Source organism: Perognathus longimembris, chromosome 3 (genome assembly GCF_023159225.1).
Source record: "Perognathus longimembris pacificus isolate PPM17 chromosome 3, ASM2315922v1, whole genome shotgun sequence".
NCBI lineage: Eukaryota > Metazoa > Chordata > Mammalia > Rodentia > Heteromyidae > Perognathus > Perognathus longimembris.
Window position 1 is genome coordinate 85,325,380 of NC_063163.1, and position 26,637 is coordinate 85,352,016.

The 26,637-nt window shown below is 44.9% G+C and overlaps 1 protein-coding gene and 1 pseudogene across 1 annotated transcript in view; one reads left to right on the forward strand and one right to left on the reverse strand.

The window, feature by feature from the left end:
• Hectd4 (HECT domain E3 ubiquitin protein ligase 4) overlaps positions 1–26,637 on the forward strand; it is a 124,434-nt gene that overhangs the window by 71,238 nt on the left and 26,559 nt on the right. Inside the window, 23 exon segments of the mRNA XM_048342915.1 lie at positions 355–459; positions 1,504–1,592; positions 1,900–2,075; positions 5,993–6,128; positions 6,249–6,390; positions 6,480–6,646; positions 8,465–8,611; positions 9,605–9,789; positions 10,830–10,983; positions 11,993–12,273; positions 12,441–12,630; positions 14,133–14,214; positions 15,234–15,436; positions 15,539–15,674; positions 16,680–16,862; positions 17,333–17,497; positions 19,704–19,873; positions 21,403–21,518; positions 23,270–23,373; positions 24,626–24,787; positions 24,904–25,052; positions 25,411–25,490; positions 25,730–25,893. Of these exon segments, the coding sequence (XP_048198872.1) occupies positions 355–459; positions 1,504–1,592; positions 1,900–2,075; positions 5,993–6,128; positions 6,249–6,390; positions 6,480–6,646; positions 8,465–8,611; positions 9,605–9,789; positions 10,830–10,983; positions 11,993–12,273; positions 12,441–12,630; positions 14,133–14,214; positions 15,234–15,436; positions 15,539–15,674; positions 16,680–16,862; positions 17,333–17,497; positions 19,704–19,873; positions 21,403–21,518; positions 23,270–23,373; positions 24,626–24,787; positions 24,904–25,052; positions 25,411–25,490; positions 25,730–25,893 (3,486 nt within the window).
• On the reverse strand, positions 4,061–5,563 carry LOC125349105 (annotated as a pseudogene).

The window sequence follows — 26,637 nt, forward strand, 5'->3', positions numbered from 1 at the left end:
AAAACAAAGCTGGCTCTGTAATTGCAGCTACTTGGCAGACAGAAGCAGGAAGACTTGAGTTTGAGGCTAGCCTATACAGTTAGTAAGATCCTATTTCACAAACAAAATCAAAACAAAAGAGCTGGCTGGGGATATAGCTCAAGTGGTAGAGCGATTGCCTAGCAAGTGTGAGGTCTTGGATGCAACCCCCAGTTCCTCAAACCCAACAATAAGTTTAAACCATGATCTAAGTCTTTTTTAAATTGCATAAGAATTTTTTAAACACATAAGAATTTATCAGTTGCCCTTGTTTTCATTTTGCATCTGATCAGAGACTGTTTTTGTTTGTTTGTTTTGTTTTGTTTTGTTTCTTAGAGCGTTGCAGAACTGGAACAGAAGTGGCAAAGTGAGGTTGAAGATGCCATTCAGGGGAGACTAGAGAACAACATGCCTTTCTTTTATGATTACCATTTTAATGAGGTGAGCCAGGTCCAGGGCTCCCCATGGGGGCGGTGCTGTTTATAGAGCAAAGCCATTGTGTGTATGTGTGTATGCTACAGGAGCCAAGATAAGGTAATGTCTCTTCCTGAAATGTTGTGCACTTAATACCATGCCTGTTCTTTAAAAGAATTAAATGAAAATAGAGTACACCCACATGTCTATACAAATATCTGTTCTTAACTGAGCAAAATTTAATAAAGCTTAAAAAATTTATCAGTATTTTATGTTGAGTTTTGCTATCAAGCCTTAAGGAAGAAAAAATTAGATAGAACTATCAAATCCAAAGATAGCATAAGAAAGTAGACCATGCATTTATAATCATCAAAATATTAAACAAGGGGCTGAGAATGTACCTTAGCAGTAGAGTGCTTGCATCGGATGCACGAAGCCCTGAGTTCAATTCCTCAGCACCACATAAACAGAAAAAGAGCCAGAAGTGGCGCTGTGGCTCAAGAGGTAGAGTGCTAGTCTTGAGCAAAAAGAAGCCAGGGACAGTGCCTAGGCCCTGAGTCTAAGCCCCAGAACTGGCAAAAAACAATATGGGGGAAAAAAGATGAGAGGGAAAATAGCCATATGTTAGCTAGCCTGTGTAATGAGGTGGGATTGCGGGAGGCTGCCTAGTAACCCATGAGAATGGAACAATGTGCTGAGATTCTGTCTACAGAAAGTAAATTGGGGAAAGGCCAGCAACAGGGACATGTGGAAATTAACATTATAATTGCAGCATTTGGGAGGGAGGCAAAGGAAGGTGGGGCAGGAGAACTGGATCCTGAGTCCAGCCCTAGCTACATAGTGAAAAAACACACTGAGCAAGGCCCTGGGTTCCATCTCCCCAGTAAGGCACAATATGCACACACATACCCCCACAAATAATAACTTGCAAAGTATGCTTTCAGTATACCTGTAGTGACCCAAAGGTAATGGTTGTCCCTTCACATTTTCTATTCATTTTAACAAATATTTAGTGAAGCTTGATTTCCATAGACTCTGCATACCATCTTTTCTTGATTTTTCCTTCTTTAGAACAAAATGAAAGAACTAGAACTTTTGTGTTCAATGAAGGAAGTCTCCTTTGATGGAAATGATCTTGAAAACATGGTCCTATCACTCAGGTTGGTGATGTTATTAACTGTTAAGGCTCTGTAAGTCTTTTTAAATGTGCTGTCATGAGATATTTGAGTTGAAACTCATGTGGTAAATTGGAAGCTTTGGTTTAAATCTTCAAAAGGTAGCATAGGCATTTGAAACAGAAAAGGAGCTAAAACTAGCCAGAGATTCTAACTCTACTCCCCTTAGTCGATGAAGTTTATTAGGATTCTCTGCCTTAATTTCTCTCTACCTTCTATCCTGTGTCATTTTTAAAAAAATTGGTTTTGGCAAGTATAAGGACAAGTAAATATAATCAGTGTTTCTTTATAGGGAGAAGTTTCTGCAGGAAGTGAATTCTCTTACTCAGAAGCCCTCACACCCACTGGCCAAAACAAAGGCCCTGGTGAGGAGTCTGATGAACCGCGCTGAGCTGCTGCTGCATGTCACCATTGCAGCCCAGACAGGCCTCGCCAGGAGCTTCTCAGGGACCCCTGCGGAGACACCAGGTACTGCTTCCAGAGGTTTTGTGGGCTTCTGGGCTGATTCTCTTCATCAAACAGACTACTAACTAGAATTGGCTCCTGGGCCAGTTTCAGTGGCTCATACCTGTAACTGGAGCTACCCAAGAAATGGCAACTGGGGGAATCAATCAGGGTTGAGGCCCGCTGGGGAAACAGTGAGATCTCATCTCAACCAGTGGCTGTCATCCCAGCCACCTGGAAGCATAAACAGGAGGATCACAGTTCTAGCTCGCCCAGACATGGAGGAGAGATCTGATGCTAAAAATAATAAAGCAAAATGGACTGAGGACATGGCTCAAGCGATAGAATTCCTGTCTTGTCAGTGTGTGGCTCTGAGTTAAAACCTACTACCAAAAAGTATGGGGGGAGAACCTGTGAACATGTCTCTCTTTATCGCTTACTTTCTCTGGTCACGAAGTACTTGGATTCCTGTGGTGGTTTCTGAGTCACCCAAGCCTCAGTAGCACTTCTGGCCTGCCTCTGGAAGCCCAATGGCATATGTTAGCACACACCATGCCCCTGTGTTCTTCATAGTTTTTCCAATACTATATAATATCTCACAGTAGCATAAACAATTAGCCAACGTGAAAGTCTTGCAATGCACCATTTCCTCTGTAGAAGCTATGTGGAACCTTCTGCACAAGTTTTTGTGAATTGACTGTTAGTCATATTTTATTTTTATGAATATTAAGATTGTAATTTCTGCCAGGCACTGGTGGTTCACACCTGTAATCCAAGCTACTCAAGAGGCTGAGATCTGAGGATCACAGTTCAAAGCCAACCCGAGCAGGAAAGTCCGTGAGACTCTTACCTCCAGTTAACCACCAGAAAACTAGAAGTGGCACTGTGGCTCAAGTGGTAGAGTGCTAGCCTTGAGCTGAAGAGCTCAAGGAAAGCACCCAAGCCCAGAGTTCAGGCCCCACAACTAACAACAACAACAAAGATTGTAATTTCTCAATATTGTTGTATGCACGTCAACATTTTCAGGCTGTGAAATTCAAAGATAACATGCAATTAACACCTAAAGTTTAAGCAATTTTAACAAGTTGTAAAAAACAACACAACTATAATAGAATTTGAATATTTAAAACAAATTTCCTAAACTAGAGTTCTCTGGAATGAAATCGTTCCAGTCATTTTACAGTATAAGATACATATTTAGAAAAAACTAATAGTGAGTTCCCAAATGCTTATCTTCATTTTAAATTTCTCTAGCTGTGAAAAATACAAAAATGAAGAAATAGCCAAAAGGATAATGGATAGAGGCGAATACTTTACCACTAGGCCATATTCCCATCCCCAAGAATAATGGATAGAAATAAGTACACAGCTACAAAAAGATTGGCAAAGAGGTATTTTAAATAAAAATGTACTAAAAAATAAATACAAATGTATCTGATCTTATAATTTTTTTTTTTTGGGCCAATCCTGGGGGCTTTAAACTCAGGGCCTAAACATTGTCCCTGGCTTCCTTTTGCTCAGGGCTAGTACTCTACCACTTGAGCCACCATGTCATTTATGGCTTTTTCTGTTTATGTGGTACTGAGCAATCAAATCCAGGGCTTCATGCATGCTAGGCAAGCACTCCACCACTAAGCCACATTCCCAGCCCCCTGATCTTATAAATTCAATAATTGTTTTTCATATTATAGTAAAAATGAGCAAAAATATCTACAAAGTTGTACTGTTACAGAAGTTCTTTTTAATAGCTTTCCATTATTACCTGTCTTTTTTTTTTTTTTTTTTTTTTTTTTTTTTTTGCCAGTCCTGGGCCTTGGACTCAGGGCCTGAGCACTGTCCCTGGCTTCTTCCCGCTCAAGGCTAGCACTCTGCCACCTGAGCCACAGCACCCCTTCTGGCCGTTTTTCATATATGTGGTGCTGGGGAATCGAACCAAGAGCTTCATGTGTAGGAGGCAAGCACTCTTGCCACTAGGCTATATTCCCAGCCCTATTACCTGTCTTTTTTTTGTTGACAAATAATATTTACCTATGATTTGGCTGGACTACCTACACTCCCCTTGATTCAACAGCTAATCAATTGTGGATATAGTCTATGAAGGAATAAGCTGAACTGAATAAACTTTCTATATGTACATGTAGTCAGTGTGTGACATCTGTAAGAAAGAAGCAGTTTCCCTTAGTCAACAACATATAGAGCAATATATTGGAATTTTGGATTTGATGATTGTAAGGCTTGCATCCCACTGTGCTGCTCAAGCTTCTGCAATGTGCTAGTGATGGGCTCCTTGAACTTCTTATCCATTAGTCTCTTGGAAAGGCTCATCAGCTGATGTTTTAGATGATCACTAAGAGAAGGACCAAAAATAATATTTAACTATAGCAGGGCACTCAATCCTCTCCCAAACACTTCATCATCTGAATGGACCATAGCTAGCTGCCTAAATTTAGCACAGTAATCAGTGCAGGTAGCAAAGATAAAGCCTTTTCAGTTGCACCTTTAACTAAATGTAACTCTCTAAAACTCTCCTTGGATGCAAAAGTGTATGGATGCTTTGTTTCTCTCAGACCCCCAACTAAAGTAGTAAGAAGCAGATCAAATAGAAGAATTTCAGGAAAGCATTCCCACTGTAGTATGTGCTTTACTGAATCATGGGCTAACTCCCTCCCCCTTAGGATAAATAACTGAGAATGTAGAAGGGGCTTGTGTATAGAGAGCTGGTAGATGAGGAGGATTTTCTTTACTGAACTGTAGTCTTGGGTTTGCATGTATTGGTGTATTTGTGGATGTCCTTTGATCAGCTACCTGTTACTCTGTTTCTCAACTGTACACCTGCAGAACAATTTGATTTTTGCTTCCTTTTCACACCTCTCCCACCTCGATCTGTGCACCAGGGCTTTTGCCTTCTCTCTTTACCAATAGCCATAACTCACGCTGGCCACCACCTAAGTTACCAGGCTTTATGGCTCTTGGTCATATTTTAATTGTTAGAAATGTGTATCTCAATGAATCAATGAGTCTTCTTGCCTAAGATTGATCCTAAATACTGGACATAGCTCACAAGTTTTTGTTTGTTTTTGTGCCAGTACTGGGGCTTGAACTTGGGGCCTTTTCTTATTGGTTGCCTTTTCACTCAAGGCTGGTGCTCTGCCAATTAAGCCATACTTCCATTTCCAGTTCCTTGTCGTTAATTAGAAATAAGAGTCTCCCAGATTTGTGTGCTTAGCTGGCTTGACCATCAGATCCCAGTCTCTTAAGTAGCTAGGAGTATAAACATGGGCCACTAGTACCTGACTTCCATTTTAGTATTCTTTTATAAAATGATTTCCCTTAATAAACATCTAACAGGAAGGGCCACTCACATTCCAGCTCAAGGTGGATACTTGCTCTACCAGCTCTAGTCACAGAACCATCACCAGATTGCCATGAGGGAGCCAAACAAATCTAAGATTAAAGGGAGACAAAGGCCAACCTGGTAAAATGGCTTTGGATTTCTGTGAATTAAGAAACTTGTCTTTCCAGAAATTATTCTGTGTCCTCTTTTACTTTTTAGAATGTTTATTTTGAAGTGAACACAGTTATGAGATTAATTTTTCAGCTTTCTGTTGGAAGACCAATTAGGCAAATGATTTTAATTTTTCTAGCTAAACTAATTTAAACTTGATAATTGGGTTCAAAAATTTAGCCTTAAATTTACCAGGATGCTGTGCTTGCTGGATTAGTGGCTGACCCTGACAGAAAGCAAAAATCCATTCTGTTTGATAGTTAATTCTCTTAAGTTTTGCTGTTGCTATGAGTTCAGGAACAGAGGGCCGAGGTAGAACTCAGTTATGGAGCACTTGTCTAGCATACACAAGACCCTGGGTTCGATCTCCATCATGCACACAACAACAAAACAATTCAGTAGTGGAAATGTTAACTTATATTTGTTTTTCTTCCAGCTTGTAAATCAGCTTCTGAAACTAAAGTGATATCTCATGCTGTCCGACAGCCAGCTTTTCTTCGCAGCATGTCTGCTCCTTCTGACCTAGAAATGATTGGAAATGAAGATCTAGAATTCACCAGAGCCAATCAGAGGTAAATGACCAGTGGGCCAAGGTTGGATCCTCACAGGTAGAAGAATGCACTTGTCCAAACCAATTCCCCAAGTGTGGTTCTTGTCTGGCTGGTCTACTGCTTTTTTTCATTTTCCTGTAGGCGTCGCCATGGGACCAGCCACCGCAGCAGCTCCTTCACACTCCTGCAGTCACTCGCGATCGAGGACAGCAGGGACAAGCCCACCTACAGTGTCCTGCTGGGGCAGCTCTTCGCTTTCATTGGCACCAACCCTGACCAGGCAGTAGGTGACGTTTTGCAGCCCTCTGAGGAATGGCATGGCGGGGCTGTGGCCATCTGCAGAGTCCGGAGCTTCCTCTTCATGCATTTCAGGTGTCCAGCAGCAGCTTTCTTCTGGCTGCACAGACAAGGTGGCGGCGGGGAAACACACGCAAGCAGGCCCTGGTGCACATGCGGGAGTTGCTGACGGCTGCCGTGCGGGTTGGGGGAGTGACTCACCTGGTGGGGCCAGTGACAATGGTCCTCCAGGGAGGACCCAGGTCAGTTGTTTCTGTGTTGCTTCATCCACCCACTCCTCAAGAAGGATTTCACTCCTTAACCAATCCCCTGTTTTTTGTTTTTTTTTAAATTTATTTATTAAACAAATTTTTTTTGACAAGGTGTTGTGCAAAAGGGGTACAGTTACATAGTAGGGCAGTATGTACATTTCTTGTGCTATCTTACACCGTGTTTTTCTTTCCCTTCCCTAGGTCAGGTAGACATATATACAATACACAGTGTACCAAGAACATATACAGTAGCCACGTGGCCTACGCCAAAGAAAATTTGCCTAGGTCTTTAAATGTAATGTCTACAATAGACAGTATGTTGACAATAGTCTTATTTGAATGTACATATATAGCTTTTGAGCTATTGTGATCCACTGAGAGGTCAATTTTTGACCTTTATATGTTGAGTAGTTGTTTGGTTTTAGTTGCATAATGTAGGGTCCAATCCCCTGTTGTTGTTTTTGTTGTTGTTGTTTTTTGGCCAGTCCTGGGCCTTGGACTCAGGGCCTGAGCACTGTCCCTGGCTTCCTTTTTGCTCAAGGCTAGCACTCTGCCACTTGAGCCACAGCGCCACTTCTGGCTGTTTTCTGTATATGTGGTGCTGGGGAATCGAACCCAGGGCCTCATGTATACGAGGCAAGCTCTCTCGCCACTAGGCCATATCCCCAGCCCCCAATCCCCTGTTTTTTAACCTTGCCTCAATTTTACTTTTGCTGTTAAAAAATATTATATTGCAAGTCCTTGAGTTTCTATTCCCAGTTAATATTCATTGCTATAGAATCAGCCCTGTGTTGTGTTTTTACACTGCAAAAGTCTTATTCATATCAACTGGGCTCTTGGACGCCACCCACTAATAATTGGAGCATGAACTTAAGAAGTACATTAGCTAATTTATTTGGGCCTTGGTTTTCTCATTAATGCATCTGTGATTACAGTATTCATTGTTCTGAGGAGTATTGTATCTGTGTCCAAATGAATGATTTCCTAAACATTGTTGTTAGAAACACTGTGTCCAGGGCTGGAAATATGGCTTAGTGGTAGAATGCTTGCCTAGCACGCATGAAGCCCTGAGTTTGATTCCTCAGCACCACATAAACAGAAAAAGCCGGAAGTGGCGCTGTGGCTCAAAAGTAGAGTGCTAGCCTTGAGCATAAAGAAGCCAGGGACAGTGTTCAGGCCCTGAGTCCAAGCCCCAGGACTGGCAAAAAAAGAAACACAGTGTCCATTATTAGCCTTACCAAACATAGGCTGAAAAAAAATTAAAAGCCAAAAAACCAGAAACATGCTGTGAAAAGTCCTACAGTGCAGAACCCTGTTTAACTTCCCCTAAGCTAGGGTTTCCCGGACTTGGTTTTTTTTGTTTTTGTTTTTGTTTTTTTGTTTTTGGCCAGTCCTGGGGCTTGGACTCAGGGCCTGAGCACTGTCCCTGGCTTCTTTTTGCTCAAGGCTAGCACTCTGCCACTTGAGCCACAGCGCCACTTCTGGCCATTTTCTGTATATGTGGTGCTGGGTAATTGAACCCAGGGCCTCATGTGTACAAGGCAAGCACTCTTGCCACTAGGCCATATCCCCAGCCCCACCGGACTTGGTTTTTGAACGTGGACTGCTCCAGGCATGTGTGGACTCCCTGCCCGATGGTCTGGTGTGGTCTGTAGTTTATGACACTGAGCTTGGTGTGCTCTGGTGTCCCTTCAGTGTGGGGTCCATCCTGATGGGCTTGGCTTCTCAAAGGAACTCTTCTGTTCCTCTCATCGCAATCCATGTCATGGACATGCTCAGGAGGCCTACACTTTGGTTTGTGTTTCACAGAATTGAAGAGCTCACCTGTGGTGGGATGGTGGAGCAGGTTCAAGAAGCCTTTGGTGAGACCATGACCTCGGTTGTATCTCTGTGTGCCCGTTATCCTATTGCATGTGCCAACAGCATTGGACTCTTATGTACCATTCCTTATACCAGGTGAGTGCGAACATGGCCTTTCCCATATATGTTACATTTTCCTGCTGATGTGTATAAAATTGAAATTTTCCTTTATGATCCAGTACTCACTTTACTAAGTTTTACTCGTCAGGCAACTAAAGTTCTTACATAAGTGGCTTATTGGTGGCCAAATTCTGCTGATAAGATTGTACTGAACTGTGAAGATGAGGAGGGTCAAAGAAATCTTAGGAGATGCCTCCTCAAAGAAAACTCCCCAGGAGGTTTCTTACATATTTGGTGGAAATTTCTGTATAGTCATGGATGGTCATGTTAATTTCTAGTTTGAGTTGTAAGGCACTCGTGGAATCATTCTTTAATGACTCCCATCATATCTTATGATAATTTTTCTATCATGGAAACATTTGCTGTATTATGTGAACAGCCAGAAGTTGAGGGTCTTTGTATATAAAGGAAATCATCATTATAAGAAGCCCGAGGTTCACACCTGTAATCCTAGCTACTTGAGATACTAAGATTGAGATGATTGAGGTTTGAGGTCAGTCTGGGAAATAAATTCCCAAGGCCCCTTCTCAACCAATAACTCAGTTTGGTCGTGAGTGCCTGCCATCCCAGCAACATAGGAAACTGGGATCAAAAGCATCAGGGTTCTGAGTTAGCCTGGGCGGTAATCTCCTTGAGATTCCACCTCAGTAGAAGAAGCTGGATGTGGTGGCACATGCCTGTCATCCTAGCTATTACCAGAAGCAAAAATAGGAGGAGTCCAGGCAAGTGCCTGGGCAGAAGGCAAAACGATCTCAGAAATCACCAATGCAAAACAAGAGCTGGGGGTATGGCTTAGCAGCAGAATACCTGCCAAGCAAGAACAAGAAGAAAAAAGAAACAAAACAGTTATGTTATTTGCATGTGGCAGTATCTTCAGTTGTAGATCAAGGTAATAATTCATATCTTCCTGACAGTTGTCCCTGGACTGTCCAGTTGTGTTCTTTCATCTGTGCTGTGCCCATTTGGCAGGAGCGAAGAGAAGTGCCTGGTCCGCAGCGGCCTTGTGCAGCTCATGGACCGACTGTGCAGCCTGAGCAGTCAGACTGAGTCCAGCTCCAGCGAGAAGCAGACCAAGAAGCAAAAGGTGGCCACCATGGCATGGGCTGCCTTCCAGGTGCTAGCCAACCGCTGTGTGGAGTGGGAGAAAGAGGAAGGTGAGGAGTGGACTCTTCGCTAACACTTGCATTGGCACGGCAGGCCTTGACGTGTTTGTGCTGGGCAGGGAAAGGCTATGCTGTACTTACTCAGATAGGCTTCACCAGAGGACCATGTCACAAGGGCCTTGCCATCAGTGTGGCTCTGCAAAACCTCACAGTGTCTGTGGCACTGTGTCTAAGCTTTCTAGAGGAGGACAAAGCCTCAGAAAACTGAGAAGTCAGTTTCTTTATCTCCTGCTCAACACTGCTAACAGTTTCCACATACATATTTTTAGGAAATGATTGTGCAGTCACATATTTCCTCCCCTTCTCTCTCTTCCCCTCTCTTCCCTTCTCCTTAGATGAGGAATAAACCCAAAGCCTCATACATAATAGGCAATGCTCTACCACTGAGCTATGCCCTCAGCCCTTTTGTTTTTATTTTATTTTTGAAATGTCATAGCTGGGCACTGATGACTCACACTTGTAATCCTAGCTACTCAAGAGGCTGAGATCTGTGGGGCTGGGAATGTGGCTTAGTGGTAAAGTGCTTGCCTAGCATGCTTGAAGCCCTGGGTTCAATTCCTCAATATCAGAAAAAAATCAAAACAAACAAAAAAAAACAGAAAAAGCTGGAAGTCGCGCTGTGGCCCAAGTGGTAGAGTGCTAGCCTTGAGCAAAAAGAAACTCAGGGACAGAGCCCAGGCCCTGAGTTCAAGCCCTAGGACTAGCAAAAAAAAAAAAAAAAAAAAAGCCTGAGATCTGAGGATCACCATTTGGTGCCAACCTAGGCAAACAAATCTAAGACTCTTATCTTTAGTTAAGTGGAAAAAGCCATAAGTGGAAGCATGGTTTAAGTGGTAGAGTACTCGCCATAAGCAGAAAAGGCTAAGCAAGAGAGCAAAGGCCATGAGTTCAAGCCCCAATACTGGCACAACAACAACAATAAAGAAGAGATGAGTCTAGGGGAGGCTTTCATGCAGAAAGGCCAAAGGGAGAAGACTGTGGCCTCCATAGATACTTACTGTCTGTCCTCTTCCTTTTCTTTAACTCTGAAGGTGGCTCCACAGAGGCTGTGCACTCGGGCCTGGCCCGTCAGGTGTCTAGCCTCCTTACCAATCATCTTGCCCGAGCAACCGAGTGCTGTGGCAATCAAGCAGCTGGGAATGATGCTCTGCAGGACGCCCTGAGCCTCCTCAATGACCTCTCAAGGTTCGGAAACCCACAAAGCCTAGAGAGCAGCTTGTTTTCCCCTTGGGTCACTGGACTGCCTTTTGCTGCGGGCTATCTTTTTAAAACATTCGAATTGTAGGCCTTTTTGATTCGCCCCCCCCCCCCCCCGCCACTTTAAGAAAAGCAATAGAGAATGAAATTATGAAATCTTAGTGTTTAAATGTGAGGGTTCTCTAGGGAACCTTTCTGGCAATAGCCTTGAGAGCGATGTGCTAGCATCCAACACCCATCTCCCACCCCCAGCAAAGCAGCAAGCAGCATGAACAGGTCAAGACTCAGAGCCTGGAATCAACTCACCCTTTCATTCTCTCTTCTTAAACATGAGTGGCTCCATGTTGGTTTATTACCCATGGTGTGAACCTGAGACACACCGGGTTGTCCTCATGCTCTAGTGTGTTCTCTGACATCTTCTTGATGGAAGGGAGAAGGTCAGCTATGGAAAGTCCTGAAGTTGTGTGACAGCCTTGCCCTTGACATACACATTATAAAGGAATAACTATCAGAAAAGCATCAAGTGGTATAGTTTGGTCCTCCATGAAACGCTGAATTGAAGATGCCAACTTGTGATACCATAGATCAGAAAATTGTCAGAGTATCACTGATTAGTTGTGAGTGCTAACCGAATGTTTGGCTGGGGTCAGGCATTGGTGGCTGACGCCTGTAATCCTAGCTACTCAGGAGGCTGACTGAGATTTGAGGATGGAGGGTCAAACCCAGCCCAGGCAGGAAAGTCTGTGTGAGACTCTTAATCTCCAATTAACCACCAGAAAACCAGAAGTGGCACTGTGGCTCAAGTGGTAGAGTGCTAGCCTTGAGCTGAAGAGCTCAGGGACAGTACTCAGGCCCGGAGTTCAAGCCTCATGATCAACAAAAAAATTAAATTAAAAGTGCCAAATCCATTCATGTAAGGACATCCAGGAATTTCTTCTACATGACTGCCGGCAGCCCTTCCAGTCTGGGTTGTGATCTCTCCTTGCTCCCTTTGCAGGAGCCACATAGGAAAAGCCATCCTGAGCCAGCCAGCGTGTGTGTCCAAGCTCCTTTCCCTGCTGCTTGACCAGCGGCCATCTCCGAAGCTGGTCCTGATCATTCTCCAGCTGTGTCGAGCGGCCCTGCCTCTGATGAGTGTGGAGGACTGTGGGAACGTGGAACTCCCGCCCTGGAGCTATTCTGTCCCCTCCCTGAACAGTGAGCAGGAGGATCCTAGTGATCCTGCTTCCAAGATTGCTTCCCTGCTCTTGGCCAAGCTGGCAGATTATGTGGTCCCAGGTGAGAAGATCCTGAACAGAGGGTGGCATAGCTCCTTTCCAGGTCCTAGGATGGAGGGAGATGGAGAGGGGAGGCAGGAAGTGTGAGAGGGCTTCCTTGACTGAGCATCTCGTAGTGCTCAGGCAGTACTGCAGGTTTTCTGAATGAGCTTTGATTTTCACTTTAAGGATGTCAGACAGTTCTTTCCCCAACTGCTTCTGAACCTGACACCACACTAACAAAAACCAGTCCCAAGAATTCCTTAAAAGGAGATAAGGATCCTGGAGAAGAGAGCGAAGCAGTGGATGGCAAGCTCTCCATCTTTATTCACAAGCGGGAAGACCAGTCCTCCCATGAAGTCCTCCAGCCGTTGCTAAGGTGACTATAGTGACAGCCATACTGCATGTCGGCGGTTCCTCTGTGGTTCAGGCCTTCCATATCACCATAGAACCCAGATCTCGACCTCTGACCCAAGCTTTGATCCTAACTTGAAGCCTCTCTAAGGTATACTGCTGCCTGTGTGTGCAGGGTGCTCACACCACACCCTGTCTGTGACAAGGAATCATGTAGTTGAGTTTCAGTTGTTGCTCCTTCAGCCATCAGCAGATTGGGAAGGAAAGAAAGAGGAAACCCTTTTTTTTTTTTTGCTGGTCCTGGGGCTTAAACTCAGGGCCTGGGCTCTGTCCCTGAGCCTCTCTGTGCTCAAGGCTAGCGCTCTACCACTTGAGCCACAATGCCACTTCTAGCTTTTTCTGTTTATATGTTACTGAGGAATCGAACCCAGAGCTTCTTCATGCATGCTAGGCAAGCACTTTACCACTAAGCCACATTCCCAGCTCAAGGAGGAAGAAATCTTTTTTAAAGCTTTAATTCCTTAACATATGAGTGATATGAGTGTTCAACAGCAAGCAAGGGCCTGGAAATATGGCCTAGTGGTAAAGTGCTCGCCTCGTATACATGAAGCCCTGGGCTCGATTCCTCAGCACCACATATATAGAAAAAGGCAGAAGTGGCGCTGTGGCTCAAGTGGCAGAGTGGTAGCCTTGAGCAAAAAGAAGCCAGGGACAGTGCTCAGGCCCTGAGTCCACGCCTCAGGACTGGCAACAAAAACAAACAGCAAGCAAAAATATTATTAGTCAAATATATTCTAGACCTACAAAGCCTTGCTGTTGGCGTCCGGGGCACCAGGAAGACCTGCACATGGTGTTTGTGTGAGGGGGAACAAGAGCTCTGGCACTATTGTCATCCTCATAATGAATCCACTGCCAGCCAAGATGGTACCCAGAAGCACTAGGCGCTAAGGCTTCACCTGTGGAGGGCCACAGCAGGTTACATTTAGGCAGAGTAATCCAGGAACTTTTTTAGCATTGCCAAAATCACAGACCAGATCTGGTGAAAGACATTTGGAGAGCTTGTTGGGGCGGTAGAGGCAGCGGCGTTACTGGACAGGGAAGCTATCCTTCATGCTGCTGCCACAGCCCTGCTGAGACTTCCTGCATCAGGTTCTCCCTGCAGCTGGCTCTAGAGCACCCCTCTAGTCAGCTCTTGTGTGTGCATCATTTTCACATAGCTTCTTAGAGCTTCACCACAACTAAAAATAGCTGTTGTTTGTGGTTCTAAAAGTGCTATAATTGTGCCATAATAAATTGTTTCCTTTTTTGGAAAATGAAGTCTCTTTCTGTGGATTGACTGTTATTTAGTACTAGAGATTGAACTCAGAGCTTCCCGTATTCTACCACTGAGCCATGCCCCTAGCCCCTGTGAATTTCAAAGCCAGTTTTAGCATCTCAGAACAGCTTGGTCCTGACTGGGTTGCATAGCAGCACATGTCCATTAGTATTGTCCTCATGGCTTTGCACTGTCTCCCTTCCCCTTTGCAGTAGCTCAGAAGGGCGTCCCTTCCGACTCGGTACTGGAGCCAACATGGAGAAAGTCGTAAAGATGGATCGAGACATGACCAAGGTGGGTAATCCTCACAGGGGACCTGCTGAGAAAAAAGCTGATGAAAGAGCCTTTGCCATGCTCTGGACTTTCAGGACAAATTTTTAAAAAAGTTAATGCAGCCAGGTATGGTAACAGGTATCTGTAGTCCCAACTTCTCAGGAGACTGACAAAGGGGGTCATGAGTTCAAGAAAGCCTAAGCAACATAATGAGGCCCTGTCTCAAAAAAGAGAAAGAAGGAAGGGAGGGAGGGGGAGAAAAAGAGAGAGAAACCAGGGCCCAGTGGCTCAAACAGCAATCCTAACTACTCAGGATGCTGAGATCTGAGAATCGTGGTTTGAAGCCAGCCCGAGCAAGAAAGTCCATGAGACTCTTAATCGCCAGTAAGTTACTCAGTAAAAGCCAGAAGTGGTGTTGTGGCTCAAGTGGCTAGCCTTGAGCAAAAGAGGCTCAGGGACGGTGCGTAGGCCCTGAGTTCAAGCCCCAGGACTGACAAAAAAAACAAAAAAATAAACCAGTTTTGATATTATGAAGAGGTAAAAGATTACTAAGAGAATAATAGATTTAGGATTAGGGACAATTTATAAAGATGTAAAATATAAATATCCATTATTGTCAAGGTGAGCATAAGTAGACTTTTCAAGCAACCAAAAATAAATAGCATGTTCTTCAGAGTTTTGTTTGAAAAATAAACAAAATAGAATACACCTACCCATAAATAGCAAATTGGTTAATGACCTTCATATACTTGAATAATGAAATACAACTATGAAAATATATGATAAACTGAAAAGTGCTAAAAGCAAAGTATAACTGTATACAGAAGAACCTATAATTATGGAAATCCGAATTTGCATAGACAAAATCTAGAGGATTCACAGTTATCTCATACATGCATGGGAATTTAACATCCTATACAAAATAGTAGGCTTGGATTTTTAAAATAAGCCTGACTTGCTTTGGTAATGGGGGAAGAGATTTAAAAGGCATGGAGCTAGGAAAAGCAAAACGAATAATTAATGTCTTAAACTGCTCCTAGGGTGGCTCTTGTGAAGTCATTACAGAAGAGGCCGCAGCTGCCCTGCGGAAAGCGACCAAATGGGCACAGTCAGGCCTCATCGTCAGCATCGGGCCACCTGTGGAAGCCATCAACCCTGAGACTGTGAGTGGACTGTCCACGGGTGACAAGAAGAAAACTGCCCAAACTTCCATTTGCCGAGAGCGGAACTCGGAGCTCGCCAGGTAAACCTTCCACTTTTTCATGTATGTAAAGAATATTTCTGTTGGATGGCACACTTGGGGCCATCACTGGCATTGACAAGCCTTTTGTGTGGACACTTGCAGGACTGACCCCGTCCGACCTTTCATCAGTGGGCACGTGGCAAATAGCATGGCTGCAGAAGTAATCGCCCTGTTGCACAGCTTGCTAATGGCGCCTGAATCAAATGCTGCTCAAATATGGACCACAACGGCAGAAAAGGTCAGTGTAGGGTTGCTGATTAACTGAGCAGGCTACCCGCATTAGAATCCTGCATAACAGGGAACATTTTTTAAAAATTTACTTATTTTCATTTATTTTGTCAGTCATGGCATGGGGGCTTCAACTCAGGTCCTGGGTACTGTCCCTGAGCTTTTTCACTCAAGCCTAGCACTCTGTCACTTTGAGCCATAGCACCAATTCTGGTTTTCTGGTAGTTAATTGGAGGTAAGAGTCTCCTGGACTTTCCTGCCCAGGATGGCTTTGAACTGCAATCCTCAGATCTCACCCTCCTGAGTAGCTAGGATTACAGGCATGAGCCACCAGTGCTTGGCACAGGGACATTTTAATAGGAGATACAGTCATATTTACCTGTTGGCATTTTCCCCTGGCATTTGCTTTGACTGAGTAGCTTGAGCTCTGGTTTCTATTTGTCTCCTGTCCTGCTTGTCCACTAATTTTATGGTGGCCAGGACAGTATCCTCAGAGAGAGAATGATAGTCTTGTTTCTTCTTGGTTATGTTAGACTGATATTGACATGTGTCTTGGAGGTCACGTGCAGTGTACTCAGGAGGCCCACGGGCAGCCTCTGTGTGAGTCCACTGCCTAAGTCCTCTGTCAGCAAGTAATTGGTCATTACATCAGTGGTCCAGCTGCCCAGAACTAGAACTTTGTCCTGTTTCTCCTTTTCATGGTCGTTCTTCAAATAGCCACTTATGACATGGCCTAAAGGTAATTGTGTGTTAAGATGTGAGCAATATACTCTCAGATAAGTGATAGCTTCTTTTAGTAGCTTTAGTAACAGGTTTTTGATTCTTCTACATTTTGTGGTTGTTTATTTCCAGTTTTGTCTGTTGACATAAGGTGTGTTGGGTGGGGGTGGGGGGGTGCTGCTGGCTGTACGTGATAGTTTTCAGTCCCTTCTATATCCAGAGTACCTTCATTATACCACGAGACCCAGGTGCTGCTGTGGACACATCTTCAACCTTGCTATCTCCTTCTATTTAGGTTCTGTCTCGGGCATTGATGTACATTCCACAGCTGGGGAAATATGCAGAAAGTATTCTAGAAAATGGCAGCAGCAGTGGCAGAAAACTGGCCAAACTTCAGAGGATTGCACGCCAAGCTGTGGCTGCACTGTGTGCTCTGGGAGGCTTTAAGGAGACGATCAAGATTGGATCTGAGGTTCAGGTAACCAGCCACCCACCCTACCCCACCCTAGCTACCCCAGTCATTGTATGCCCATGCATAAGCATTCATTGGTTAAGACAAGTATCCAGCCAGTGGGACAGGACCTTGGTCTGTCCTTTAAGCTAAGTAATGATTCTAAGAAGCTCAAGAATTTTAATTCACCCAGTATACTGTACATTATTCAGGTACTAATGAAATATCATATGTTAAATACAATACTTGTGTCCCATAGTGTCATTAATGTTGTTAGTAGTTTAAAACTGAAGGTCTGCAATGATACATAATGTGATCACCTTATCATAAGACCATGGCTCTGTTTTTCATCTGTGCTCTGGGCTTGGCAACCATGCTAGAACAAAGAATTACTATAGCACAAATAATGATGACAGTAATGGATTCTTCCATTTTTCACTTTGGGTAACTGCTCACACATCAGCAGGTGGGCAGTACTAATATATCTTTGTCTGCAGGTTTTAGGTAGAGGGATATCAGGAAGCATTGGAGTCGTGGCTTCTATCAATGAGCAGGAAGGCATAGCTACAGTCAGATTCCCACCCATCGACTGTCGAAAGACTTCACAGGCATCAGACACATTGACCATTCCGTTGTCTAGACTCTGTGTTCCAAGATCAGAGGTATGATAAAATGTCACCGCAAATGATTACTGTACTGAAATGAGTGATGGCCCTAAACCTAGGAGAGAAGCACAAAGAAGTGGGAGTATTCAGTTTTACTTGTGATGTATTTACATATTTGTTATAACTTTAAAAAAAATTTATTGTCAAGATGAGGTACAGAGGGGTTACAGTTACATACTTAAGGTAGTGAATACATTTCTTGTCAACTTATCCCTTCCTTATTTTTCTCCCACCTTCCCTCTCCCCAACCTACTTTCCCTTTTTTTTTTAACCTTCCCCATCATGGGCATTGTCATTCTAGTCTACAGTGCTTATGAGCTCTATGAATATTAGCAATAAAACAATTCCTTCCAGGTCGGGTGATAAGTATTAGTTTTGTTCAGTGTAACCTGTTCCCTCTTTTTCTTATTTCTCCCCCCTACCCACCCCCCCCGCCCCGCTGCCCTTGAGTTGCTTAGTTCACATTCATTAATGTCCATTGCAGCTCTTGGGCCCCCTCTACTGTATTTTTTTTTTTTTTTTTGCCAGTCCTGGGCCTTGGACTCAGGGCTTGAGCACTGTCCCTGGCTTCTCTTTGCTCAAGGCTAGCACTCTGCCACTTGAGTCACAGCGCCACTTCTGGCCATTTTCTGTATATGCGGTGCTGGGGAATCGAACCCAGGGCTTCAAGTATAAGAAGCAAGCGCTCTTGCCACTAGGCCATATCCCCAGCCCATTCTTTTCACCCATTTTCTACTCATTCTGTGCCCTCCTCCCAGCTTCCCTCGGATGTGCATGCATATACACCATATGTGAGGTAAAGAATATAAGGTCCTCTAAATACTATAAGACTAATGAAGAAGAAGTCCTTTGCTTCCTTATCTTTGGAGTTCTCTTCAGTCTGAATATTATTTTAGGTACATATGAAGTAGTGCTTGTGTCTTACTTTTTGGTGCATTTCTCCCAAGACTATCCTTTTTTGGTCTTGCTGTGAATTGATATCTTGGGTCCTGTTTTCTTTGTCATCATGTCTCTTTGTTATTTAATTGCAACACACGCATATTAGGGAGACCATGAGCCATTTGTCTGTTGTGGCTTGTCTTACTCAACATGATTTGTTCTAGTCCTGACCATTTCCCTGCAAATGCCATTGTTTTTATCATTTCCAATAGTTGTGTAGAATTCCATTGTATACAGGTACCACATTTTTTGGGTCCATTCTTCTGTAGTGGGGCATCTGGGTTGTTTCCATGTGGTTGTAACTATTTAATAACATCCTTGGTGTGAATATATATATATATGTATATGTATATATATGTGTATACATATATACATATATATGTATATTTGATCTCAGGGCTTCATGCTTGCTAGGAAGATGCAAATGCTTGGACCCCTCTCAGCAACCTTTGCTTTATTTATTTTTTAGATAGGGTCTCCCATTTATGGCTAGGTATGTTGGGACATGGTCCTCCTGCATAGTTGGGATGAACCACCATACTAGCTATTGATTGAGATGGAGTCTTGCTTACTTTTGGCCCAGGCTGGCCTTGAACTACAAAATCCTTTTGATCTCCACCACCAAAATAGCTAGATTACAGGTATCAGCTGCCCACTACCTGTGCGGTATATTTTGTCTTTGATAGCTTTGATCTGGTTTGTAATTGTCTGTGATGACTATTTCATTGAAAAACTGAGAATTTGGGCTGGGAATGTGGCTTAGCATGCATGAAGCCCTGGGTTTCATTTCTCAGCACCACATAAACAGAAAAGGCTGGAAGTGTCACTGTGGCTCAAGTGGTAGAGTGCTAGTGAGCAAAAGGAAGCCAGCGACAGTACTCAGGCCCTGTGTTCAAGCCCTAGGACTGGCAAAAAAAAATCTTCACATACTTTAGCTGGGTGCCTGTGGCTCATGCCTGTAATCCTAGCTACTCAAGAGGTTGAGATTTGAGGATCATGGTTCAAAGCCAGCTCGGGCAGGAAAGTCTGTGAGTCTCTTTTCTCCAATTAATCACCAGAAAACTGGAAGTGGTGCTGTGGCTCAAGTGGTAGAGTGCTAGCTTTGAGCTAAATAGTTCAGGGACAGCACCCAGGCCCTGAGTTCAGGCCCCACAACTGACAAAAAAAAAAACAACAACTGAGAATTCTGGATAATGCTAACACCTTTGTTTCCTATACACTAACAAGTCAACTGTAACTTCTCCCTCCACCCCCACCCCCCCAGGCACTGCCTCTTCATAAGCTGTCCATCACTGAGAAGGTAGTCCAGGCAGTCCAGTCTATGTTGTTCCCTCAGGAGGGAAGTCTCTCTATCCACACCTCCCTTCCTGCCACAGGGGATGGGGCAGCACCTGTGATGGCAGTTGTCCGGCTCCTGGCTGAAATCAGAACAAGGTGAGTCCTTCCCCACTTGCATGTGAAGGCAGGGCAGCGGGACAGCAGGGCTACTCAGTGGGCCCTTCCCCTTTCCAGGCCCAAGGGTCAGGTCAGTAAGAAGCAACCACCACTCACTTATACTCTGCTCACCAGTCTGTGATTCCCTGATTGTTTCTTCACTTGACAGTGAAGTCAAGCCAAGAAAAGAAACACTTGAAATGTGCTATATGGAACACATGGGTACCGCTGCCCTGCTTGTTCTATTGCAGGAATACGCTCACTTCTTTCCATATTATTATTTGGCAGTACTGGGGTTTAAATTCACTCAGGGCTTTGTGCTTCCTGGGCAAACCCTCTACCGCTTGAGCCACTCTGGCAGCCAGTTTTGCTATTACTTGTTTTCGGACAGCTGCTTTTGACCAGGCCTGACCGCAGACTTCTGTCCTCCTACTTGTGCCTCCTGAGTAGCTGGGATCATAGGCATGCACCACCATACCTGGCTTGCTTGTTTTTTGTTTTTTATTGTTTTGTCTTTTTGCCAGTCCTGGGGCATGAACTCTGGGCCTGGGCACTGACCCCGAGCATTTTGCTCAAGGCTAGCACTCTACCACTTGAGCCATAGTGCCACCTTTGGCTTTTTCTGTTTATATGGTACTGAGGAAATCAACCCAGGGCTTCATGCATGCTAGGCAAGCACTCTACCATTAAGCCACATTCCCAGCCCCATTGCTTGTTTTTTGGAAAGATCTCAGTAACTTTTTTTTCTACCCATGCTGGCCTCAAACCACAATCCTATCTCTGCCTTCCAACTATCTGGGATTGCAAGTTCTGCCATTTTCTAAGATGGCTAAGGCCACATTACTATCTACCTGGCCCCTCCCTTTCCCAAGTGCTGTCTGGAAAATCAGGACATACTGGGTGTTGCTATGGGAAAGAGAAGCAAGTCTTCCTGAAGATACATTTATTTCCTACTAAACAGAAGTATCAAGTTTCTCCTCTTGATAATGGTTCTGAGATATATGTTGAGTCAAGTGAGATAAATCACAGTTGCTGTCCCCAGCTGTGGGATTCCTCTTGCCCACAGAGCAGGCACAGTACAGGAAAACTCAGAAGGTTCCTCACCTGCCTGTGTCTTCAGCTAGTGGACATTGTCCCTGCAGTACTGTATCTACCATGTGACAAAGTTACATCCTCCCATAAAGTCAAGTCTGTGAATGCTCCAGCCTTCATATAGAATGGCATACACTGCATTTGTCGTGTTATTCAGTCATCCTCAATCTACTTCTTAATACCTGATGCAGTGCTTGTTACACTGTGCCCCTCAGGTATGGTGACAGACATCTGTACATTCCCAGTGCCCGTGCAGTTGTTGTTCACATGTTTTCCATCGGGCATTGGATAAACCCTTGTGCCCATATCAGTCCTGTAGAAAAGCAGGGAACATCAACAAGGGGGCATAGTTGGTTGAACTGTTTTTCACAGTTAACTTTTGAGAGAAAGAAAATTGACTAATAATTCTCAAATATTATGAATCTTTTGACATTAAGAGCATGCCTGGTCATGGCCCAGCTGTTGGAAGACAGCTTATTTTGTGAAGAATTTATACAGCAATGCCCAGCAGCTGTGGAAGTCCTTAACCTAGTGGCCCATGAATGTAGTGCTGGTGAGTACCTGGGACTCTGTCCCTCCTTGTGGGCTGAGCCTGCTCAGTGCCTGTGCAGTTTGATTGTGTCCACAGATGTGCATCTTCCTCACAGCCTTTCTCATCTGAGACCCGGGAGTGGAGTGAGGACCTGCTGCCCTGGCAGCAGGCAGCCACCCTCAGCCCAGCTGCGGGTGTGGGCCACAGCATTTTGTGTTCTCCGCTTGCTTTAACCCGGTGTCTTTCTTCCCCTGCTGGAACTGTTGGTGAGCTCTCCCTAGGAGAGGCACTTGCCTTCTGACTGTTGCATGCTTTCTGATTGCCAAGTTGTAGGAGTTCTCTGTGTACTCTGCATACACTAATCACAGATCAGAGTGGCACATATTTTCTCCTATTTTATGGGTTGGTTCATTTCTTTTTTTATTTTTTTGCCAGTCCTCAGATTTGAAGTCTGGGACTGAGCTTCTTTTGCTCAAAGCTAGTGCTCTACCACTTGAGCCACAGCACCATTTCTAGCTTTTTTGAGGAGTTAATTGGAGATGAGAAGCCCGAGCTGGCTTCAAAGCATAATCCTCAGATCTCAGCCTCCTGAATAGCTAGGATTACAGGCGTGAGCCACCAGTGCCTAGTGAGCCAGTGGCACCCAGCTTGATTTCACATTGATATTGCTCAGTTTATCCCAATTTCTTTCATTACTTGTGCTTTTGATGTACTATTTAAGAACCCATTTCCTTTTTGGGGTTTTTGTTGTTGTGTTTTACCAGTCCTGTGGCTTGAACTCAGGGCCTGAGCACTGTCCCTGGCTTCTTTTTTGCTCAAGACTAGCACTCTACCACTTGAGCTACAGCACCACTTCTGGCTTTTTTCTTTATGTGTGGTGCTGAGGGCTTTGTGCATGGTAGGCAAGTACTCTATTCCTAAGCCACATTCCCAGCCCCCATTAGTTTTTAATCCAATAAATAGTATCTAATCCAAGATCGTTCACTTAGATTTTCCTGTAAGAGTTTTAACTATAGGGTTTTTTTTTAGGTGTTTGTGTGTTGTATGCTAATTTTTGTGTGTCATAAGAGGCATTTCTACCTCTAGTAGTTGACTTTTCTAGACTTTCATAGACTCAGTCTACCCAGAATGCCCTTCCTTCTTTGTCTATTGAAATTTTGTCTTTTCTGGGATGTAAGTGTATGCTATCTTCATGAGGCCTTTTCAGGTCCTGGATTGAAGTCATTGCCAACTCTTCTGTGCCCGGGCTCACATATGCAGCCTACTTCAAGTGTATATGTGTGTGTGTGTGTGTGTGCACGTGTGTATGTATTGTGTACACATGCACACATTTTATCATAATTTTCCACTTTCTAGCATTTCACAGTGGGCCTGCTTGTAAGAGTTACTCAATATGCAGTCACTTAGAAAAATAATTTGGAAGCAAAGGATAACCACCTTCGTTTATTAGATAATAAGAATAGTAGCTCGTATTTACTGAGACCCTGTGAGGCATAGGGATTGTTATATCCTCCAGTTGGAAGTGAGGTGGAAAACACCAATAATGGAGTCAGGCCCTGCATGTAGGCAGCTGGGTGCAGAGTGTGCCCTTGCCCAACCATGTGCTGTGGAGCTGGTGCAGTAGACACAGCGGGCAGCCTCAGGGTGTGTGCTCTTCTGTGAGGATTTCCATGATTTCTTCATGTGGCTCCTTTGTGGAGATCTTGCTCAGAGTACGCGGTTGTCCTCCTGGGGGTGGAGGCAGTGTTTCACAGGTCAATGCCCCTCCACAGGAGAGCGGCTTGCAGTTGTAGAGGTCCAGTGTGAGCGGCTGAGGATGCTGTACCGGGACTGTGCTCGGCCCCCACCGCCTCCCCTGCAGGCTGACCGGAGACAGGTGAGTCTTCAGTGCCTCATACCTGCCGCACTGCGGCTACTTAAAAAAGACGCCAGGCAGCGGGGCAGTCTCCATAATGACCGTAGAGGACTTGGAATATAGCTCAAGTGGTAGCGTACTTGTCCAGGAAGCACAAGGCCTTGGGTTTCATTCCTAGGACTGCTAAAGGAAAGAAGGAAGGAAGGGAGGGAGGAAGGGAGGAAGGAAAGAAGGGAGGGAGGAAGGAAGGAAGGAAGGAAAGGCAAGAAGGAAGGAAGGAAGGAAGGAAGGAAGGAAGGAAGGAAGGAAGGAAGGAAGGAAGGAAGGAAGGCAGGCAGGCAGATGCCAGAGGCTTACACATAGCTACCCAGAGTCTGAGGGTTGCTGTTCAAAGCCAGCCTGGCCAGGAACGTCTGTGATATTCTTTCTCCAATTAACCACCAAAAAGCTGGAAATGGGGCTGTGGCTCAGAGGTCGAGTGCCAACCTTAAACAAAAAAACTCAAGGACAGTGCCAAGGCCCTAAATTCAAGTTCTATTACTGGTATGAAGAAAGAAAGAGGGAAAGAAAGAAAGAATTGTCTGATAGAGAACCCTGAAATTTCAATGATTATATTAACTCAATATTATGAAAGTGAGAGTGAGGGAACCAACCCCCTCCCCCAAATGTATCATCCTAGGCTCTATGCTTAGCTCCGAGCGGCATGTCCCATTATAGGAATGTAACCTCTGATTAGGGATTGAGCCAAATTTGTTCTCTTCACTACAAGACAGTCTGTGAGGATGAGCTCGCCCTGGAGTGTGGTTGGGAGCATGTGTCAGAATTCAGGCCATGTTTCTCATAAGGGAAGACAAGTGATGCTTAAAGGGAGAATAAATAGAGCAAACATGAGAAGGAGAAGTGGTGAGGTACGAGAATAGTGGTCACAGTTCAAGGCATTCAAGGTTATTTCTAGGGAATAGGTCTAGACATAGAAGGGATTCATTTAAAATAATAAAATTCCCTTTCAGGAAAAATAGATAACACTTTTCACTATGTATATAGGGCTGGGACATAGTTCCATGTGCTTTCCCAGCATGCTTGAGGGCCTGGGCTCAATCCCTAGAACTACCAAAAAGGTGAAATAAATGTATATGTGTGTGTGAGTATACATATGTGAGTGGTGAGATTTTAACACCACTGGATAAAAATTATTTTTCTCTTTGAGAAGATAGTGGGATTTGTGTGTGCAATTGTATTGCATAAGGCTTCCCCTCCCCTTTCCTCCTTGCAGCCCAGAGAGATCACCTGGAGCCCCTCAAGAGTGTTTCCCCCAGTGCGTGCCTGCATGTTCTCGTCCCACCTGACCTCCGTCACCTTCCTGGCCGACCCCAGTGCCGGGGGAGGTCTGCCCCGGGGCACTTTCATCTATGCCACCTCGCCTCTGCCAATGCAGGTGAGTGCCTGCGCCAGTCTTCACAGCTGCTCCTCTGCTTCAACCATGAAAGGAAGAGCAGGTGGCAGGGCCCTGGCCAAGCCCTCTGACTGTCACCTGTGCTGGTGTCTCTTCAGGCCCCATCCTTTTACTGGGAAATTGAAATTGTTTCCTATGGAGACACTGATGACGACACCGGACCAATCGTTTCCTTTGGCTTTGCTACAGAGGCAGAGAAACGAGATGGGGCGTGGACCAATCCAGTGGGCACTTGCCTGTTCCACAAGTAAGTGGCTGCTGCTGCTTGTAGTCTTATAAAGAGAAAAGTGGGTCCCTGTGGTAAAGAACAGGAGGACTGGAGCGTGCTGTTTTCCTCCCATACATGCTAGCACACGTCCTTCCCAGCAGCCCTGTGATCCTTCTTACTTTATTGCAAATGTACTTGAACCCACTGCCTCTATTCTCCTAAGGCAGTCTGGGTGCAGCCATGAGCCTTAAGATGCTAGGGGAGTTCCACCAAAAATTCTCTCCTCAAGCACAGGGGTAGATTTGCATTTGGGGAAGGCTGAAGCCTCCCTTGACCTCCTCTCACTCACCTCAGGGGCCCATGAGTCTTGTCTCTGACCTGCTTCCTTCCTTCCCAGCAATGGCCGTGCTGTGCACTACAATGGCTCCAGCCTGCTGCAGTGGAAGAGCGTCCGCCTAGACGTTACTCTGTCTCCAGGTGGGTGACAGCTGGGGCCTCCTGGCTTTGTGTGCTGCTAGGGCCCCAGGCATGGGCAACTCGTCTTCCAGTGAAAACTAAACTCTTGCTACAGCTGTCCCCTCCCTAGTTCATGCCGAGGCCCCCCACCCTTTGTGCCTGTCTGGTTAATGTAGGCTCCTCTGCTTTTGTTCACACACTCACACATGGCAATGAGATTTCCCAGTGGTCTACAAAATGGAAAATGTTCTCTGCCTTAGGTGACGTGGCAGGGATTGGCTGGGAGAGGACTGAAGGGACCCCACCTCCTCCAGGACAGCCAGCCAAAGGCCGGGTGTACTTCACATACTGCGGGCAGCGCCTTTCACCATACCTTGAGGATGTCTCGGGTGGGATGTGGCCTGTGGTTCACATTCAGAAGAAGGCAAGTTCCCTTGCTGGGAGAGTAGAGCAGATTCTTCCTGGTTAGGGAAAGAAGATGCTGTTGTATTAGCCAAAGTTGCATGTGACTGCCTGAGTGAGTAGGTTCCTTTATGTCAACCCCACAGCTTGGGATTGGGCACTGCTCTGTCCTGAACAGCAGGTAGCACCCATGTTCTCTGGATGGTCCGAAATGTTAGGAATGTGGCCCTCTTGGGTCACTTCAAAGCATGGAGAAGTCCAGCATTCCCATTCCGGTTTCCTAGGCTCCTGTTGTTTTCCCTGGAGCCCCAACATCAATGTGCTTAAGACATTACAACTGACGGCATGCAGCACCCCAAATCCATATCTTCACCCAGACCACACTCAGATGCCCATCCCCAAATACATGTGGCTCAGAGGCTGAGCACTTGCCTCGTGTGTGTGAGGCCTACAATTGCAGCCTGAGTGCTACAAGAAAACAAAGGAGACTCCTCCAAATCAGTCACTGCCTTCCTATGTCACATGCTGTAAACTGTCTCTAATGACCTGCAAAGTCTGTAGGACCTGGCATATATCATGTTTGGCTGTCTTTCATCTCAGGCTGAGTGCATGGTTTAAGACAGCATTTCTCAGCCTTTCCATCCCTTCATTCCACAAATATTTGAGTACCTACAATGTCAAGCATTTGTGTCAAGCTCTATATGTAGAATGATGAGTGAACCTGTCTTCATAGGGTAGTAACAGAGGAACTGGACATTAGTCAGAT